General features: G+C 34.6%; 1 protein-coding gene across 1 annotated transcript in view; it reads left to right on the top strand.

The window, feature by feature from the left end:
• The window catches only part of kntc1 (kinetochore associated 1), a 63,981-nt gene that overhangs the window by 16,783 nt on the left and 25,835 nt on the right, over positions 1-21,363 (top strand). The window contains exons 21-38 of the mRNA XM_028824236.2: positions 1,529-1,640; positions 2,528-2,671; positions 3,011-3,067; positions 3,165-3,266; positions 5,054-5,173; positions 5,260-5,403; positions 5,806-5,904; positions 7,578-7,681; positions 7,764-7,866; positions 10,970-11,104; positions 11,803-11,922; positions 12,334-12,406; positions 16,184-16,251; positions 16,621-16,910; positions 17,248-17,420; positions 18,369-18,466; positions 20,507-20,645; positions 21,014-21,070. Coding sequence (XP_028680069.1) covers positions 1,529-1,640; positions 2,528-2,671; positions 3,011-3,067; positions 3,165-3,266; positions 5,054-5,173; positions 5,260-5,403; positions 5,806-5,904; positions 7,578-7,681; positions 7,764-7,866; positions 10,970-11,104; positions 11,803-11,922; positions 12,334-12,406; positions 16,184-16,251; positions 16,621-16,910; positions 17,248-17,420; positions 18,369-18,466; positions 20,507-20,645; positions 21,014-21,070 — 2,138 coding nt within the window. The remainder of the gene's footprint in view (positions 1-1,528; positions 1,641-2,527; positions 2,672-3,010; positions 3,068-3,164; positions 3,267-5,053; positions 5,174-5,259; positions 5,404-5,805; positions 5,905-7,577; positions 7,682-7,763; positions 7,867-10,969; positions 11,105-11,802; positions 11,923-12,333; positions 12,407-16,183; positions 16,252-16,620; positions 16,911-17,247; positions 17,421-18,368; positions 18,467-20,506; positions 20,646-21,013; positions 21,071-21,363) is intronic.

Here is a 21,363-nt window from a genome sequence, read left to right as displayed (position 1 = left end):
ATGTGTCAATCAGATGGTTTCTTTGTAGGTATATGGCCAACAATGCTATGTTGTTGAGATCTTCAGATAGTTCCACGTTGATAACATATTTGTATTCTTTTGAAAAATCTTGCTTTGAATATTTATACATTATTAACTGCAAGTTAGGGATTTTGCAAAAAGAAACCGGGCCAAAATCCTCTCCCCATATTAAATTGAGGGTTTACTTTACAAACCGCAATAAGTATATAGCACAAGTCACCTCAAAATTATACATACATATATCTATTGATTTTTGACTATCAGTTATACCCAGCACAGGTTCTTTGAATCACGTTTTCTAGGGATTTGCTTTTCTGAAACTGTATGAGAAAAAAAATCTTTGCCTATTATTCAGAGAGCTTTGCAGTTGTAGTAGTTGTAGTAGATACTATAGATGCCTAATTCTTTAATTAGTTATGTAGTCCTATAAGATGTTACTGCATAACTAACATTTTGTTATGAAAACTTTCTTGCTCTACATAGCCCGTTTCTGCAAAAGCCATTTGTATGGAATAATTTTGTTAAACTATGCTTTCTTACATAGTCTGGTTAGTAGCACCATAGCATAGCAAAGGGCATCTGTACTCAGGGAGAGGGACAGATCCTTAATGAACATGACATGCATGCTTTGGATTTTTTTTTTGTGTACAGGTATTTGCAATTTTCAAGCTTCCAGTTTCTATAGCTCTTGTCACATGAGCTCACTATACAATCCTTTGTCACAGACACATTGTGTCATGTTCTTCAATTTGAATAATCCTTTTCTTCACTTGGCTCTGCCTTCAGCTGCTCTTTTCATCTGCCTATTTGTCCCTTTTTACTGAATATTACCTAAAGTTGTCATATTTTTTCGTTCCTATTGATCTTCTCTCCAAAATTCTTCTCATGATCACACTGTTCATCAGGCAGCCACATCCCCATAAAGGATATACAATGGGAACATGGCTTTATCAGTGTTACACTTGAGTAACCGTACAGCCTGCATTGTTGCTAGGCTTTTGACTATGTTCTACCTTTGAATGGCTATTCATATTAACACTTTACCACCTCTCTTACCTTCAGTACCATATAGATCTTGGAATATAGCTGTTCACTGGAGTCTTGCTTATGGTAACACTGTTCTCTTATTTATAATTTTAATTCAGCTTTGAAAGCAATTAAAGCTGTGTACTGATTGTTCTTTTAAATCACACAATGTACCATCAGGATACTTAACTATTTGCTTATTTTCATACTTTTATGACATATTTTTAGTTCTAATAATATATCTTCTCCTTGACACTAATCATTTCACATTGAAGCTACATCAGCAGCATGGCCTAAAATGAAAATTAGGTAAATCTAATGAAGATGGTATCCTAATTTCCATTCAAAACCGCATGAAGGAGTGAACTCGTATATGAATATTAGTTTTCCAACCTGTCTAAAATAAATTGTTACATTTTGAAATATGCACTTTTTGATCATTTTGAATATAGGGAATATACAGTATTTTTATTTTTCCCAGTGGAATCTCATGGATTACTTTTCTGAACAACAAAGACCCATTGAATGAAATTTTCAGCCATTTAAGAGAAAGAAACTTAAAGTGTGCACAGTTCCTTTGGCTTCGAAGTCAGGTAATATGCCTCATTCACTTGAAAGTTACTATACGTTGTGGTTTGGTTTACCTGGAAGTCATTTTTAGTCTGTCTATCCCTCAATTTGCTCAGGTTGAGGGGACATTTCAACAGCACTATCTATTAGGAGTAGTTTAAAAAAAAAATAAAAAAAATTGAGAAATCTCAATTACAAATGCTGAGTAAATAAAGTAGGTGGTGTAGTTGTGTTGATAGATAGAATGAAAATTATGATAATTATTTAAACATTCTAAAACCAACTTCAGCGTTGTGGGTGCCGAATCCTGTCCAGGCCACATAAGTAAAGGTAGAAAACATTCTTGAATGTGTCATTATTACATCTCTGGACCCACTCAAAGTATTTTACCTTTTGCAAAGATCTTTATATTAGTATATGATAATATTGATTTGAATTGTCATTTTTTGCTGTTTCTAATCAAAATACAAGTATACACAAAGTTAAGCATTTTAGTTATTTTGGTCATATTTTAAAAATCTGCCCTTGTCAAAGTAAGTTACATTCAATTAGCTCTTTAAGTCAATTGACACATTAACTTTTTCATAAATAAATATCAATGGTAGTTAATTTTTAATTTCTAAAATGTAATACTTTTTGATTTAACTTCACTGAAACTTGACAACATTCTTTTAACTTCACATATTTTTTTAATCATAATTCAGATACAGTTTTGCTTCAAAAGTGAACACTTACATTTTAAGTAGCATTGCTTAATACTAAAATTTTGATAGCTAATTCTCTCTTGTATGAAAGAGAAATGTAAGAATGGGTGAGTTGTTGTTAATGGTTTTCTCTCCTGTGTAAATTGCTTCTTTGTTTCTATCAAGCAATATCTAATTTTGTTCTCACTTGTATTTTTTTAATGCAGCCAGAATTTGAAAAAGATTTCAGTGTGGAGAAACTGGAGATATTTCTTAACAGCATCCCAACTGATATTTCTTCTTCCGACATTTGTCTTTGGTTTAAAACTGTCATTATCCCTTTCGTGAAGAGAGTAGTACCAATAGGAGAGGTAATAGCTTAATGATTATTTAAGATTTATTTCCTGTAGTACTAGGGTTTTAGCAAATACTTAAGTAATCACTACTTTTATGTTTGCTTTGTGGTACAGTATGTGCAAAAGTACAGTATTTGTGCTTATGTATATAATTATTTTTCTTTGGTATGCGTTAAACTTTAACGAGTAACAAGCAGTCTAGATAATTTTCTCTTTGTGAATTAACTCTGTTTCCATTTGGTAGATGCCAGAAAATAAGAGTTTATGTTGGTGCTTTTTAGACCTCCATGTTGATTTTATATTTATGATACACTTTATTTACAGCAATAGTGTATATGTTTTATGTAATTGTAGAAAATTCTGGCAAGATGGTTGGAGCACAGGTCACAGAATCTTGAATTGACAGAAAAGGTACTGTACTAGAAACAGTTGATTAATTTTTGAATGGTTTCCTAAAATTAACAGTCATTTACCTTTATTTACTTGGAGAGTTTTGATTTTATTTTAGTGGAACTGGCCAGAAAATGGCCTAGAAATGGCCAAGTTGCTGTTTGTGTCGGCAAATCCAAATGGTTTAGGATTATGCTCTTCAGGCATCTGGATTCCTATGGTAAGCACAGCCTAACTCAATAGTTATTAATGATATTACATTTGAAATTGGTTTGTCTTTTTTTTTATTAATTTTATTGTAATCATTCATACAAATAAATAATAGCATTTGAAAAAAAAAAAAGTCGACCCCCCATCCCTGAGAGAGAGAGCATGGCCAACAGAGTTAAACGTAAGGCTTGTAGACATACCTAAATTGATGAGTGAGCTTATTCTAAAATTTTATTGATTATATCCTGCCAGATTTTTTAAAAATTCTGTACAGAACCTCTAACTGTTGTAGCAGTAGAGGCCCCAATCGACCTCTTGATCCCTCTGGTACCACTCCAAACACCAGGTAAAAGTACAATTATTATTTATTTTATAATAATTACGTGCACTCTGCAAGCCTCCCTACAGTGGCTCCTGGTGGTCCCCATGGTATCCAGCAGGGTTGTTTATAAAAACTACAATGTCCATAAGGCCCTGCTGGAATTCGGGGAACTTCCATGCTGCTGGGAGGGCTCCATCTGGCGGCCTGGAGGTGTGGACCGGAATATTTGGCCAGCCAGCCATCCCTCACACTGTATATTTGATTTTTTCCAATTTCAAATAGTATAAAACATCGGTTACCCACTGACTTAAAAGTGGAGTGTTAGGATTCTTCCAGTTTAGCAAAATAAGTCTGCGTGCCAAAAGTGTAGTGAATGCAATCACAGTTTGTTTGTCCTCCTCCACTTTAAACCCATCTGGAAGAACACCAAACACAGCTGTTAATGGGTTAGGAGGGATTTTGACACCAAGGTTGTCTGAAAGGCACTTAAAAATTTTGGTCCAAAATGATGTTAATTTGGTGCAGGCCCAAAACAGTTGTTTCTAACACTTCAGCTATATTTCTTGGTTTTGCATGTTTGTTTTATTATACTTAATCTGACTGTGTGTTGCATATTTACTCATATGTCATGAAGAAATAAATGTTACAAATAGCATACTTATTTTAAGTACTGATCCATCTATTAACCACAGTTTTGTGGTTAAGCTAAGTTATCATTTGGGGATTTTTTTATGTTATCAGTGTTTACTCGGAGATAAATGCTTTCACAATTCTGCTCATATTAAAGTAGGTCAGATATTATTTATGTTGTGCCTGATGTAATGATAAACAACTTTAATGTTCTTCCTTTATGCACCTCTACCTTCATGAGCCTTATGCATCCTGTGGACATGAAGCTGTTGTGAACTTTGAATATGTTAAGAATGTTTTTGACCACTTTGATCCACTAGAGACAGGTTTAGAAATGTTTAAATTGTACATGTTTGTCTTCTGGAACCAATTAAATATGATTGTAGTATCCTATCACACAGACTAATTATCCACCCACACCCCCAATTCCATACCACTTCAGGCTGAGGTTTTAAAGCAGAATAAGTGGCTGGTCTAGGGCTACCAGTCAAACTAACATTACTTGAATTTCGGCCAAGAAAGCCAGATTTTTGCAGGAGTCAGTCATTAATGCTCACCACAAACCCACATATTTAATATTCTTAATAAAATGTCTAAATTACTTGCCTTGCTTCATTGTCTTAAAATTTCTTATTTATTACTTATTGACTCATATTTTAAACCTATAAATAATAGAGTTCATGTGGAGCTAATTACGTTCAATTTAAAAGTGAGAACAAATTAATAATCTGTTTATGCTGGACTTTCCATGAAATTTTAAATTTCATTTCATTTCCTTTTATTATTTTCATCCTTGAATGCATTTTTTATATCTTATTTTGGTTATCTGTTTAACTTATTTCTAGAAAAAAGACAGTGAGTGTGAAGAAATGGAGAATTTAAAGAGACTCGTCCGAAACCTGCAGCAGTTGCTGGACCTGTACACCAAATATAACTGCAAACTCCGACTGTCTGAATTTGAAAAGGTAGGCTTTATTTGCAGATGTCCGTTTTACTATACCAGAATACTTTGTCACATTGTGCTTATTTTTACTTCGTTTTTTCTCTTTAGGAGACAACTGCTACTATTGTTTTCCGCATGTTAGATAAAGTTTTAGCTCCAAAGCTCATACCTTCTACTTTGGAAAAAATTATAAAGCCATACATTCAAGAGCATAACTTGCCCTTAGAAGAGCTTCTGCTACAATACATAAAGGTGTGTAATAAATGAAATCACTCCCATCAAAATCAAGTTACAATAAAATGTGTTTCAAAATTATCCAGATGTTTAAGCTATTTAAGACTACGTTGTGCATGACTAGTTTCTAATAACAAAGTAAAAGATGTAAACTGTTGAGAAATGTTCAGTTAATCTCCTGTTTAAAAAGATGTACAGTAAATGCTAGCAGTAATATTTTTGTTCACTGGAACTGTCTCTGTGTATGTTGATGTTACAGCATCTCAAGGTAAATATTTTCTTTGCCTGTCTTTCTGATTATACCTTACTCTGGACCATTCATATACCATGGTTTGGTGACTGTTTCTTTGTGTGTAGAATTTCAAATCTAGATTTTATAAATACAAGTATATCTCTGACTTTTTTTCATTTTCTTCAAAGGATTTGCTTGATAGATGTAGTTCTCGAGCCATTTCTCTGTTTGAAACGGAATGGGAAGCCAAAGCTATGGCTGTTTTGGGCTGTATGTCTGATAAGGATGTAAGTAGTAGCTTAAAGATAATTCTGTCTATAACAGGTATTTCCCTGCAGTTTAAACATCTATTGGGATGTGGAGAGAAGTTGTACTTTTAATATGGGTAACTAGTTGTAACGTTCCCTCTAAGCTATGATCAATATTTGATTTTTGGGTCTTTTAATAATCTCAGAATTTATGGAACTAAAGATACTGTTACTGCTATGTCTAGTTATTTTGTGAGTTTGCATGTATACCTACAATAGTGACCTTAATTGCTTGTGTCAAAGGAACAAAAGCAGTAAAAAAAAATGCGTCTTTAGTCAGATAAGTGTTTTTATTTAGTATTTATTTTATTCAAACATTTGACTTAATCTGAATACTGTTTAATTTTCAGTCAAAAATAAATGAAGTGTAATAATTATTAATGCTGACCACTAATCTATAAATCTATAAATATTGATTTTGCAAAAAAAGGAGAAAACATGCATTAAGCTTTTTGCAGATTAGTGCCAATAGCAGTTTCCCATTTCCATTGTACTCTTCAATATTATTAGTGATAACAAATTGTTTTTTTTTTTTCATTTTGTTTTAACTCTCATTGGAACTCTTAGGTCAAATACAAAGTAATCAAATCTCTCTCTCCTTTTTTTTGTTTACTACTTCTTTTGTGTGACTGCACTTGACTAAAAATTATTTCATTGTTCTTTGCTTTTTATATTGTGTAACTTTGTAATTTTAGATGTCATTCTTAATAGTATGTGGATCACGGATTAGGCATATACTTTATAATAAAACCAGAATTGCTCAAAATACTGCTGTTTTGTAAAAATGTAAGGTTATAATGTAGCTAAATCTATAGTCAATATAGTTTATGGAAAAACTAGCCATCCCCCACGGCTCCACCTGCGTAGAAGTGAAACAGGACAGTGAGGAAGGCCCTGCCTAACTCCCCACTCCTGATGTCACACATCCCCCTCCCCTCGGCCCACAGCCTCTGTCTTGGATTAGCGCGAATACAGTAATCCCTCGCTATATCGCGCTTCGACTTTCGCGGCTTCTCTCTATCGCGGATTTTATATGTAAGCATATTTAAATATATATAGCGGATTTTTTGCTGGTTCGCGGATTTATGTGGACAATGGGTCTTTTAATTTCTGGTACATGCTTCCTCAGTTGGTTTGCCCAGTTGATTTCATACAAGGGACGCTATTGGCAGATGGCTGAGAAGCTACCCAACCAGAACGCGTATTACGTATTAAATAAAACTCCTCAACTATATTGTGAGCACGGGGGCTGTTTGCACCCCAAGAGGATACGGCCGCTCCTCAAAAAACGCTGAAAGATTACCTTCACATTGCTCTCTTCCTTGCTGGGCTTACGTATGGCTGCTTTATCAAGCGATATGCTTCCTGCACGGTGCTTCGCATACTTAAAAGATCAAACAGCACGTATTGATTTTTGATTGTTTACTTTTCTCTCTCTCTTGCTCTGACATTCTCTGCTCCTGACGGAAGGGGTGTGAGCAGGGGGGCTGTTCACACCCCTAGACGATACGGACGCTCATCTAAAAATGTGTTTATTCCATATTACTTTCAGGTGTCTAGCTATGTTTCATTATTGAACTGAAATAAATACCTAAAAATAAGAAATAATACGACAGAGAAGTACACACTCATAAATGATATTTACTTTACAGCTGATCTTCGAGGCAGTTCTGCAAATAATGTATAAATCTGTAATGCCATGGAGTGAAGCTGTAGAACAACTTGTCAAACAGCACTTAGAAATGGACCATCCAAAGTAAGTCTTAAAGCTATGGAATAATCTTTCAAATATGAAAATGAACCTCTTGGTTAAAAAACAAATTTTGTTCAATTTGCAGAAAAAAATTGCTCCAAGAGAACTACAGATTTATGGAAATGAAAAAACTTTTGAGAGGGTACGGAATCCGAGCTTTTACTCTGTCTGATGACAAACCAGTCATGGTGGGTTTATATAATGATCTTTTATTTAAATGAAACAATATATAATAAACCCTGGCAATTATTGATTAATTTCTTGTGTATGTGTAAACCAGTGTTTTCCAACCTCGGTCCTGGGGACCCCCTGTGACTGCAGGTTTTTGATCCAACCAGATTCCTAATCGGTGACAACACCTGATAGCACTGATCTCATTTAATTAGCTGGGATTATTTTTCTTTTAGTCTACATTCAGAAAAGCACAGCAGCATGATTTTAACATTTATATGACATTTTGAAATATTTCTGCTTTTGCTATAGATTTAAATGCTTAACTCTCTTTTGTTGATTTCATTATATTTTGCCCTTTCTCTGTGCAGTTTTTCTCCTTCGTTGTATCTTATTAATGACAATTAAAAATGAGTAGAGCAGACACCCTGCCAAACAACACTGAATAATCAAAGGCTGCAAGTACTTTAGAATCAGACCCAGTAATTAGTAAATAAATAATTAAACAATTAGAACACCTAGAAAAGGAGAATGAAAGTCAAGATGAAAATATTGTTAAAAAGAAAAAAATAAAACTGCTTGGTACATTAATATATATAATCATATGAAAAATTTTGGGAACCCCTCTTAATTCTTTGGATTTTTGTTTATCATTGGCTGAGCTTTCAAAGTAGCAACTTCCTTTTAATATATGACATGCCTTATGGAAACAGTAGTATTTCAGCAGTGACATTAAGTTTATTGGATTAACAGAAAATATGCAATATGCATCTTAACAAAATTAGACAGGTGCATAAATTTGGGCACCCCAACAGAGATATCACATCAATACTTAGTTGAGCCTCTTTTTACAAATATAACAGCCACCAGACGCCTCCTATAGCCTTTGATGAGTGTCTGGATTCTGGATGGAAGTATTTTTGGCCATTCTTCCATACAAAATCTCTCCAGTTAAATTTGATGGCTGCCGAGCATGGACTGCCTGCTTCAAATCATCCCATAGATTTTCGATGATATTCAGGTCAGGGGACTGTGACGGCCATTACAGAACATTGTACTTCTCCCTCTGCATGAATACCTTTGTAGATTTCGAACTGTGTTTTGGGTCATTGTCTTGTTGGAATATCCAACCCCTGTGTTTCTTCAGCTTTCTGATTGATGCTTGAACATTATCCTGAAGAATGTTTTGAAATTGGGTTGAATTCATGCGACTCTCGACTTTAACAAGGGCCCCAGTCCCTGAACTAGCCACACAGCCCCACACCATGATGGAACCTCCACCAAAGTTGACAGTAGGTAGCAGGTGTTTTCCTTGGAATGCGGTGTTCTTCTTCTTGCTATGCAAAGCAATTTTTGTTATGACCAATCAATTTTTGTCTCATCAGTCCAAAGCACTTTGTTCCAGTAATAATCTGGCTTGTCTAAATGAGCATTTGCATACAACAAGCGATTCTGTTTGTGGCGTGAGTACAGAAAGGGCTTCTTTCTCATCACCCTGCCATACAGATGTTCTTTATGCTAATTGCGCTGAATTGTAGAACGATGTACAGATACACCATCTGCAGCAAAATGTTCTTGCAGGTCTTTGGAGGTGATCTGTGGGTTGTCTATAACCATTCTTACAATCCTGCGCATATGTCGCTCCTATATTTATTTGGCCTGCCAGACCTGCTTGGTTTAACAGCAACTGTACCTTTGGCCTTCCATTTCCTAATTTTATTCCTTACAGTTGAAACTGACAGTTTAAACCTCTGAGATAGCTTTTTGTAGCCTTCCCCTAAATCACGATACTGAACAATCTTTGTTTTCAGATCTTTGGAGAGTTGCTTTGAGGATCCCATGCTGTCACTCTTAAGAGGAGAGTCAAAGGGAAACACAACTTGCAATTGACCACCTTAAATACCTTTTCTCATGATTGGACATACCTCTCTATGAAGTTCAAGGCTTAATGAGCTAATCCAACCAATTTGGTGTTGCAAGTAATCAGTATTGAGCAGTTACCTGGATTCAAATCAGCAAAATTACAAGGGGACCCACATTTTTGCACAGCCAGTTTTTCACATTTGATTTAATTTCATACAACTAAATACTGCTTCACTAAAAATCTTTGTTCAGAAAACACCGCAGTACTCAGATGTTCCTAGGAAATGAAAGACATACCACTGTTATTATGCAGGATGAGAGGGGTTCCCAAACTTTTTCATATGACTGTATACAGTATGTGTGTGTGTGTGTGTATATATAACTTAGTTTTCTAATTTCTATATTGTTCCTAAAACACAGAACTTGGGAAATAATACATCACTTAATTAGCCCAGGAATCCAATTAAAAATCAGAAGCTGGTTGGAACAAAAACCTGCAGCGACAGGGGGCCACAGGACTGAGGCTGGGAAACACTGGTGTAGACGTAAATCTTGGAGTAAAGGAGAATTCACTTTTTCCCTTTTCCTAGTTAAGAAATGGTAGACTCCTTTTTAAGCTTGAAAAAGTCAGATTTTATCTCTTTATTGTTACATTTATTTTAGACAGTTGGGTGTTAAAAGAGAAAATTAATGGGTGGGGGTTGATTTGTTTCGAACCTAGTTTTGTTAAACTTGACTTGCTTGTATTGAATTGATTTTAGTAAAATGGAAGAAGAAAAGAGAAAATTAAATGTTTTATAACTTACATATTAACAAGTCAAAATGAGGTAGCTTTAATAAGGAATAGTAGCACATACATCCACTGCGGTGATTTGATGGATTTAACTCCTAAATTATTGGTGATATACATTACTTGCTGAACCAGTAGGTACTGGCACCTTATAATTTAAAGAAATTGAATTAATTTTTTTAATGGATGACAAAATTAAATCAAAGTTTTAATGTGTTTCATATGTAGTTATTTTTGTGTTCTATCATTGCCTGGCGAGAACGAAATGAAGGTCAGATATATTAGAAGTTATCTGTTTTTTTCCCACAACTGTATGTTTTAGTGCTTTTTTTATATGTAGTCCTATAAGTTTAATGATTTAATTATAGGAGGAAGTAAATAAACGTTTAACCTGCTTCTGCATGGAAAATGTAATGTGGCTTGAACCAAAGGAAAACCTTAATCTTCCCATATCTCTTATTACTCAGAGTTTAATTAAGTACATCTTGAAGCAGGATTTACCCTGTTCCTTGGAAGATGCCATAAAAGTGGCTCGGGCGTATATGCTCCCTGCTGTTGAAGTTTACATACTAAGAGTCATCTACCTGATTGATAAGAATAAGGTAGGCAAGTCAAGGAACTAGCTCAGTAAGACAATGAAAAAATGTATTATAAACATTTTCAGGAAAGTTTTTAAACTGTTGGTTGTAGTTTGAATAATTTGAGTTATCTTATCTCAAAACACTTTTTCTGGTGAATTGCATAGCATTTGATTTTTGCAGTAAAACTTTTATGCATGGTGTAGCAATAGTTGGCTCCCTTGCAAGTATGAATAGGTTTGATGGTGCATGTCTATAAGCTTTCTTTTGTTTTTGTTATTGTGTAATATTTGAATGTTGTCTTCTAAGATAATGTTTTTGTCCTTGAGTACTTTTAAAAGAGTCTGTGAAACAATGATGTTTTTATAAAATATTTTTCATTTATAAAGAAAGCAAATGTCCATTTAAACCCCATGTTAGTCAGAAACTATACTTAACTGAATGATTTTCTTATTTTGTGTAATATATTTTTTATGTTTGCATATTAATTGATCTGCCTATCCATTTTTCATGGTCGGTTCTTTTTGAAGATGTTCAGAATATACAGTACTAGTCTTTTCTGACATTAAGTGTCAAGGCAGGAACCAGTAATGAAAAGTATTGATTTTATTTTTTTTTTCTTTTTGTGAAGGTAGTAGTCATCATATTAGAAAAGTTGCAGCTTTGCATCACATGCCAGGGAGAATTTGTTTATATATACATTGTATGTTATTTTATTACAGGGGGATGAATCTTTAAATCTCCTAAAAAGCCTGTCATCTGATGATGCAGAGAGTACTGCAGAGAGACTGATAATATGGGCTCGTCTGGAGCTTCAGGATAAGACTTCTAACTTAGAAAAGGTTAACATGCTGAAGGGATTTCTTGGGTGAATTCTGAACCAATTTAGTTCTGTAGCTAAATCTGACACCTAAGGATAAAATAATTATCACCTTTTTGCTATCATAAATGGTGTTACTACATAAACAGATGTAATTTTATGCCCTTATTGGTATGATTGCTTATTTCAAATATATTATTTTGAATCAGTTATCTGCTTCTCTTCTAAGTGAAGCAAGATTTAAACATCCCTATGTTCAGTTATTCATTAAAAAAATGTTGAAAATTGGTGGGGGTGTAGGGGTATTAGCAATTGGATATAACCAAATTTTACTGTTTCTTAATAGATTAATAATGGTAAAGTTTTTTAAATGCTGGTTGTTATGAAAAAATGTACTGGATTTATGTATTATGCTCTTGTATGTTTCGTTTAGGACACACAGCATCGCATAGCAGTTGCACGGACCACTGTTGATATTCTGAAACTAATGCATAGCATTCAGAAGGGTATGTTTTTTGATAGCTTTTAATACTGGTTTTCATGTTAAGTTTTTAATGAAGTAAATACTTAAAACTTTGTGAATACAGTGTCTCATATGCTCATGCTTAGGAACAGAAGTATAGGAAATCTATCACCTAAACATATATGATAGCCTAAAGTCAATTAGTATTTATTTAAAGTTGTGTGTTGAGTCCTACGATTTCCAACCATTAAAGTGTAATTTAAACACTGCTGGACCTGTCTAGGAGAGGATTGTGTTCCATATAAACTAAGCATACTTTTATTTTCCTGGCCTCCACACTGCTATAAGGTACAACTGATGTACTAGGGTGTTGTACCGTGTTAGCCATTATGAATGTAGAGAAGAGGTACAACTGATGATATCCAAGCTCCCATACCATACCTTTATCTAAGTTTGCTTAATCCTTAGAAGGGAACTGGGTCCTATCCCAGTAAGCATAGGGTGCATGGCAAAACCTGCATATGTTTGGACTGTGGGGGGAACTGGAGCATCAGGAGGAAACCCATGCCAGCACCGAGACACACAAAAGCCTCGACATAGGGAGGACATGGGAAGTGAACCTTAGTCTCCTTACTGCAAGGTTGCAGTGTTACAATTGTGCCATCTGTGCAAGCACCCCTCTTATTTTATTTTTTTAAATTGCCAAAAACATATTTTATCTATGTATTCCCAAACCATCTGAAAACTAATTTTAGTGTCTTATTGGTTGGCTAATGACTGTGGACGTGATAGAATGAAGGTTCGCCAAGATATTCCTGAGATGTTGACCATTTTTGTGGGAAGTGAGAACAGGTAGCCAATATAAACTGATGAATAACCAAAAAAGTTCTTCAGTACAAATACATATCATTGCCCCTTTTAAAAGGGAACAAAAATATAATTTACATATAATCACTTCGGTGGTCTAATATTTTTGACATGTAAACACATTATAATAATGGCTTGGTGATATGAATTAATATGTGTTTTTTCATTTAATTCTTTTGGCTCAATTTCACTACTTAATCAAGGATGTCCTGAAGATTTATCCTTATGTATATGCAAATATTCCAAAATTCTAAAATATCCTAAATACTTCTGGTTCCTGGCATTCAACCTGTAATAAGGTTGTCTGAATATGCTAAACAGTCTAAATAGTCAACTACATTTTTAATTTTATATAGTTACCCTTGTGACAGCAATCTGGGAATAAATGTATCATACTCAGCCCTTCCCATGATAATTTAATATTATAGCTATAATATAAGAAAATGAGATATATAGAATGTGTGTGTGTGTGTATGTATGTACACATTCTTATATGCAGTACAATATGCACATTTATATAACATGCATGTATGTGTATATACAGAATAAGTAAGTGTGTGTTTACGTATATACATACAGTATGTATGTGTTTACATAAATTAAACTATAGATCCAGCATGTAGCATTTGATGGTGTGAACTACCTGTAATTTGGATGGTCTGAGTTATTAATAAGAATGAGCCACCCTTACCAAAATTCCCTGAAGCTCACCACATCCTGTCAAATAATGCAAGTTGTTAGAATAGGTTTCATGTACTAATCATAATTATTTAAGGATTGCCAGATAGCACACATTCACATTGATTTGTTTATTAGCTTAAAGTTAGTAAAGCTGAAGTTCAGTTTAATTTGCTATTGGCATCATATTTTCTCTGTGTTTAATCCTCACCATATGGATTGTTGTCTTCATCAAAGATTTGTGCAGAACAAGGGGGACATGGGGTCCTTTGGAAAAAATGTTGATTTAGTAATCACCACTGTTTTATTGTGGAATTTCCAATGGTGACCCGATTTTCTTTATTGTACTGATCTTAATAAAATGTCTAAAATCTCATTCACTCTGTGACCAAGTACTTTAGCACTTTGCTCTTTTTTCCCTTATACATCTGTAACCTTTAAATAGTAAAGAAATAGGCTGGAGTTAAGTTACACATGTAATTATGTATTAAAATGCCCAAATGTTTTAAGGAAGGTGAGTACTATGTGAATTATACCAAACCATACCCTTACAGCTTAAGTAGCGTATGTTACGTCCATAGGCAGGTCACGGCTTATCTTTAGTCTAGCTTGCTTACAAATGTGCAATGCACTTTAAAGGGCCTATTGAAACTGGCAACATGCCTGTCTCTCAATATGGCTGCCAAGATAAAGTTCTCTCTATCATAGTTGTTTTTTCTAATGGCCAGATGATTGGATGGTCAAGGCAAAGTGACCAATTTTATTCCATTCTTACACAAAACAAGAACCAATGGGGCATCATTGTACAGAATAGCCTCCAATTCAAAACTAATCATAATCCGCCATACTTACAGACCAATGGAATTTATTTTCCATTCACTCTCAGACCAGTTACCAATGAAAGTGCTCGGGAACAACTAGTCTCCCAGTTGCTTTGTTTAGTCAATTTATGGGCTCCCTGTTGTGAATGGCTTATAGACTCTTAAGTCCAAACACGGTCACCCTTGCCAAGCTAATCTGATGCTTCTTCCCCCTCACCTTAAATTCCTCGTTTTGAGTCAGTCCTAAAGTCACGAGGGATTGGTTATGTTAACATCAGTGCACCACAGTTCTAATAAATGAAGTAAAACATGCTTCCTGAAACGCATCTAATATTACATTTCCTTTTGTCTAATTTACAAATAAAACCATACAAAATATGTATCAACTTAAATGCTAGAAATCCATCCATCACAGCATCTGGCTATGTCATAATGTTAAATCAGTTGGACTATGTAAAATTGTTTAACTTAAAAAAAATAGTTTAGTTTTTTGCATTTATATAGCGCTTTTCTAACTACTCAAAGCGCTCAACAATTGCAGGTTAAGGGCCTTGCTCAAGGGCCCAACAGAGCAGAGTCTCACTATTTATTTTTGCTTATCGTTGCATCTTATGTTGGCAAATGAGCAAGAATAAACAAAGGGAGTTTTTCAAGACTGGCCATACTTTGCAGGGCTTTCCTTATCTTGCTATGTTGATATCATTGAAGTGATTCTTCTCTGCTTCAAAACACATTGGTTCCAAGACCGAGAGCAAGCCTGACATACTAACATGCTGACTTTTTTAATTTCAGTATTTGACTTGTGTAAACCCTAGTAACCATATGTGAACTAAAAAACCTTTCCTTTGTATTCTTACTTCACAATTTATTTTTCAGTCCTGTCATACTTTGTCTTTTTTTTATATATATATAATATATTTGAAAGCAGAATTTTGATTTCTACTTTTGTACTAAGAGAGGAGGAAAATATTTCCCTAAAAGTGAAGAATGAATCCTGATGTAGTAAGGTGATGCTAATAGATTTATGTTATTTTTTCATAATGATTGTTTCATTATTCATTTTATTGAATAAAGGTTGATGAACAAAGTCAAACATTTTTTATTGTAGCCTTTTCAATTTATAATCAATAATTTGTTGTGAAGGGAAAATGAGGTTATATTCTTGGATTTAGGCAGGATCAGTGTAAAGATTTTAGAGGCATTGTAAATTGGTAGTAGAAGCTTGTTTTTAGTTCTTTAAGTTCGATTCTCTATAGGAGAGATCAATAAGCATTTGCTGCTTACTCAGTCCCAGCTGTTTCATTGCCTATTGTGTCAGTATGTGCCTTGTGTTGCTTATCTTTGGATTTAACCTTTTCAACTACTTGAAAGAAGTTACTCGTAAACAAAAATGTGTAACAACTAGTGATTCATAGCATGTAAAATTTTGTAATATTTATGACTTTCACTTACAGGTAATACTTTAAAAATAATGCAATGTGAGGATAATCTGAGAATGTTTGAAGCAATTGCTAATTTACAAGTAAGTGTAAAGATATCAAGTTTATTTCTTTGCATTCAAATATTCTTTTTAATGATAATATTTATAAATATATTTATATTCAAAAATATGTTCCTCACTGTAAGTGGTTCTTTTTGATGCTTTTTGTATCAGATGACAGTAATGTATAATCCTGGATCCTAAATCCTCTATGAAAAGTACAAGGGTATTCTGCCCCACCATCAAACATTTATATCCATAGAACACTGAAATATTTCTAAATCAAGAAGCAATGAGATTAGTCCAGAAAAACAGATTTTCTTTGGTTGTTTGTTCTGTGCATATGGAGGTATACATTTATGAAAATTGCTTTCTTTTAATGAATTTTAACTCTTTCCCTATCTTAACCAGGAAGACTTTGAAATTTCTCTATCATTGAAAGACTTTGAGAACCATACAGTCTTGTCTGAGCTATGTGAAGAAAGCCTTAATTCCTATGAGAGTACCTTGTCAGACCAGAAGAATGAGAAGGCTGTAGAAGTAGAAGATGGGCTTGATAAAAAAATGAAGAAAAAATTGACAGAGACAGGGTTATATAGGCTTGCTTCTCTCCTGCATCTCACCGAAGAAGAAATTGGAGAAGAACTGACAAAGCGAGCCCTTGCAGTTGGCAAAGTTGAAAAGACCTTGGAAATCCTCAGGTTTTGAACATTTTGAGAGATTGTACTTTTATTTAATTAGGGCTGACTTTACAGCAAGCAACCAACAGCAGTTTTTAACTCTGCTAATTAATTATTTGATAGAACATAAACAAGAGAGATGAATCATGTTTTAATAGTTCTGTATTTTTAAGAATGGGGCAACAGCACTGTCGAGTCAATGTACAGTTATTGTTTAATGTTATGTTCTGCATGATTTTAGAGTTCACCTTTTTGAACATGATGCTTGGTTTTCTTCAGTTTTGTTTTTAACTATATCTATGCTTAGTTTCACTAAAAGAATGATTGGTTAAATAAAATTTCTACTGTTTTTTTACAGCAAGATGTACCAGCATCACTGTAACATAAAGACTGGACAAGTGCTTTTTAAAGCTGCACAGAAGCTTTGCCACATGTTGGAGGCAAATGTTCCTATGATAATTCCAGAGGGGTTAAACCTTCCTGCTGTGATTAATGAACTGGCATGTCAAGCTGCTACAATCTGCAGCACAGGTACCTAAAATTTGCTTTGAAACAAAACACTGAAAAATTGAGCAGGTATTCAAAAGTATTTAAGCTTAATGTCATGCATGTTCAATGTCACATTTCAATACTGGAGTGTACATAGCAACATATTTCTTGAGTCATAATTTACATGGTTTCTTTATGGTTTTGATTTTAGTTTTACTGGATTTTTGGATTGTCCAATTACTGGTGTGTATGTTGTGATTCCCTGTAATAAAAGGGCTATTGAAAGTAAGATTGCCACCCCTGATAAAAAGGACACATGTATTTTTTGTTCTGTTTACTTCTAAAACAGCCATACTAATCAGTTTAACAAAACACTTATTTTTGTGACTAACTGATTATTGTACAGGTTGGTAGCTTGCTGAATGAAAAGAAAACTGATGGAACATGTCCTCCTTTTTATATGTATTCACTGCCCGTGTAAGTCATGTGGCACTCTTCAAAACATGCTGCAGGAGATGGCATACAAATTTTTGAAACAAATTCATTTTTTGAATTGTACTGGTCTTAAGAATACGAAAGAATTTATTTGGGTACTATACTTATGTATAGGGTCTCTATCATACCATGTATCTTGGCAACTTTAAATAATTAATGAAAAAAGTACTGTGTATATTTCCTTAAAATATTTACAGTGTTATTATTCTGTCAAAACTTTAAAGAAGGCCACCACTACAGCATGTCCATTTGAAAACTCTAGATTAAAGGTATTAAAAGTAAAATGTGTTCCAGGATACAGTACCAAGTTAGAGCGTAAATGTTTTTTACTCTAGCAGTTATCCTATTATACGTTTTTGTAGTAGTAAAATATTACTTGATACTAAATGTGTCTGTTTATGCTTAAGGCAAATAGTGGTGCTTCTTATTGTGTGGTAAATCTTCCCATAAAAGTATTATGCATCTAGCTAAGGCTGTTGCTTTTTATGTTGACAGATATGCTTCTTGACTGCCATGAAATGTGCAAAATTACATTAGCTGCTGTAGAAGTTTACCGACAATGCCAAATTGATGATTATGGATTTATTACCCGTGTAAGTTACAGTGATGTTAATGTTTTACTTTTTTATTTATTCATGCTTTCTAAATTTTATTTGTTGCAAATACCATAGCTGGTATGTTTTATTGCAGTATATTTTTGTTCTACTTAAATTATTTTACTTTAATAAGTTTGATGAAGGGAATAATAGTGGCCTATGAAGGATCACATTGACATGTACTGTAATTCTTACTGTGTGTTTTTAAAAGAGTACTAAAAAACAAGAGACTTATGACAGAACAAACATTGCAGTTTCTAATACATACGTCCATTAACCTTTAAAACATTTGAAACTAGAATGCAGTGATTTTATTGGAGCATGTACAATAGACTGGCAAAGAGAGAGTGTGTGGTCTTCCTTATTTTTTTTCTTCTGTCTGCTGTGTAACATATATATATATATAATAGTACTGTGCAAAAGTTTTAGGCAGGTGTGAAAAAATGCTGTAAACAAAGAATGCTTTCAGAAATATAAATAATGATTGTTTTACAAAATGCAAAGTGAGCGAACAAAAGAAAAATCTAAATCAAATCAATATTTGGTGCTTTGGTTTTTTGCCTTCAAACCAGCATCAATTCTTATAGGTACATTTGCACAAAGTCAGGGATTTTGTAGGATTCTAGTCAGGTGTATGATCAATCCAGTTATACCAAACAGGTGCTAATGATCATCAATGTCACAAATAGGTTGAAACACAGTCATTAACTGAAGCAGAAACAGCTGTGTAGGAGGCTTAAAACTGGGTGAGGAACAGCCAAACTCTGCTACCAAGGTGAGGTTGTGGAAGACAGTTTCATGTCATGGCAAGATTGAGCACAGCAACAAGACACAAGGTAGTTGTACTGCATCAGCAAGGTCTCTCCCAGACAAAGATTTCAAAGCAGACTGGGGTTTCAAGATGCGCTGTTCAAGCTCTTTTGAAGAAGCACAAAGAAACGGGCAACGTTGAGGATCGTAGACGCAGTGGTCGGCCAAGGAAACTTAGTGCAGCAGATGAAAGACACATCAAGCTTATTACCCTTAGAAATTGGAAGATGTCCAGCAGTGCCATCAGCTCAGAACTGGCAGAAACCAGTGGGACCCAGGTACACCCATCTACTGTCCGGAGAAGTCTGGCCAGAAGTGGTCTTCATGGAAGAGTTGCAGCCAAAAAGCCATACCTCCGACGTGGAAACAAGGCCAAGCGATTCAAGTATGCACGAAAACATAGGAACTGGGGTGCAAAAAAATGGCAGCAGGTGCTCTGGACTGATGAGTCAAAATTTGAAATATTTGGCTGTAGCAGAGGGCAGTTTGTTCGTCGAAGGGCTGGAGAGCAGTACAATAATGAGTGTCTGCAGGCACTGTGAAGCATGGTGGAAGTTCCTTGAACGTTTGGGGCTACATTTCTGCAAATGGAGTTGGAGATTTGGTCAGGATTAATGGTGTTCTCAATGCTGAGAAATACAGGCAGATACTTATCCATCATGCAATACCATCAGGGAGGCGTATTATTGGCCCGAAATTTATTCTGCAGCAGGACAACGACCCCAAACATACAGCCAAAGTAATTAAGAACTATCTTCAGCGTACAGAAGAACAAGAAGTCCTGGAAGTGATGGTATGGCCCCCACAGAGCCCTGATCTCAACATCATCGAATGTGTCTGGGATTACATGAAGAGACAGAGGGATGTGAGGAAGCTTACATCCACAGAAGATCTGTGGTTAGTTCTCCAAGATGTTTGGAACAACCTACCAGCCGAATTCCTTCAAAAACTGTGTGCAAGTGTACCTAGAAGAATTGATGCTGTTTTGAAGGCAAAGGGTGGTCACACCAAATATTGATTTGATTTAGATTTCTCTTTTGTTCATTCACTGCATTTTGTTGATTGATGAAAATAAATGATTAACACTTCCATTTTTGAAAGCATTCTTTGTTTACAGCATTTTTTCATACCTGCCTAAAACTTTTGCACAGTACTGTATACAGTATAATATATGACTCAAATGATATTATAGACAATTTCTTATAAAAGCTTCTGTTTGTTTTATAGACATCTTTGGGTGCTGACCGCGATCCTTATACTGAATGGATATTTGATGATTTCTTTAATGAAGATGGGATTGTTCTTGATCCAGTGATGGTGTTACCTGTGCTGTATGAAATTTCTACTACAATTGTACCTAATTCAGGTTGTATGCTGCAAGCATCCTTAAAACCTGTGCAAGTGCTTACTTTTTTTGGTTGCTTTGTTGATTTACTTACATGCTTTCTGGATCTTATGAATGTTTCGTCACGGATGCATAGTCAGTCTTACTATTAATACATTTTACACAAACATTAACATTGTATTAGTTTGTTTTTACTGGTTTCATTGTATAATTTGTGTTTTTTTGTATCTTGTTCAAATAGTCCAAGAGAGAATGGATTAAGTAATGAGTAGAATAAGAATCAGTGTCCATATATTTGATTTTAAAATGTTTGTTTATTCATGTAATTATTTACAGTTGTTTCTGTTTAAAAAATCCATATGGTCAATATACTCTTACTTTATTTGCAGGTACAAAGCTTTACCCCTTAGATAGCATCTGTTTATCAAATTGTTCTTATGAAAAAGGTGGGTTTAACTGCAATTGTTTTTATAAATATATTGTTGTCTTGGATATTTAATTTAAGTGCACTATAAAGCATGTTGTGGAGCATGAACTTAAATCTTAAGGTAACCACTATGAGGCTGTGTTCCATCCATCCATCCATCCATCCTCTTCCGCTTATCCGAGATCGGGTCACGGGGGCAGCAGCTTGAGCAGAGATGCCCAGACTTCCCTCTCCCCGGCCACTTCTACTAGCTCTTCTAGGGGAACCCCGAGGCGTTTCCAGGCCAGCCGAGAGATATAGTCCCTCCAGCGT

The sequence above is a fragment of the Erpetoichthys calabaricus genome, chromosome 18 (genome assembly GCF_900747795.2).
Source record: "Erpetoichthys calabaricus chromosome 18, fErpCal1.3, whole genome shotgun sequence".
NCBI lineage: Eukaryota > Metazoa > Chordata > Cladistia > Polypteriformes > Polypteridae > Erpetoichthys > Erpetoichthys calabaricus.
This window is presented reverse-complemented; position numbering and strand designations above follow the sequence as displayed.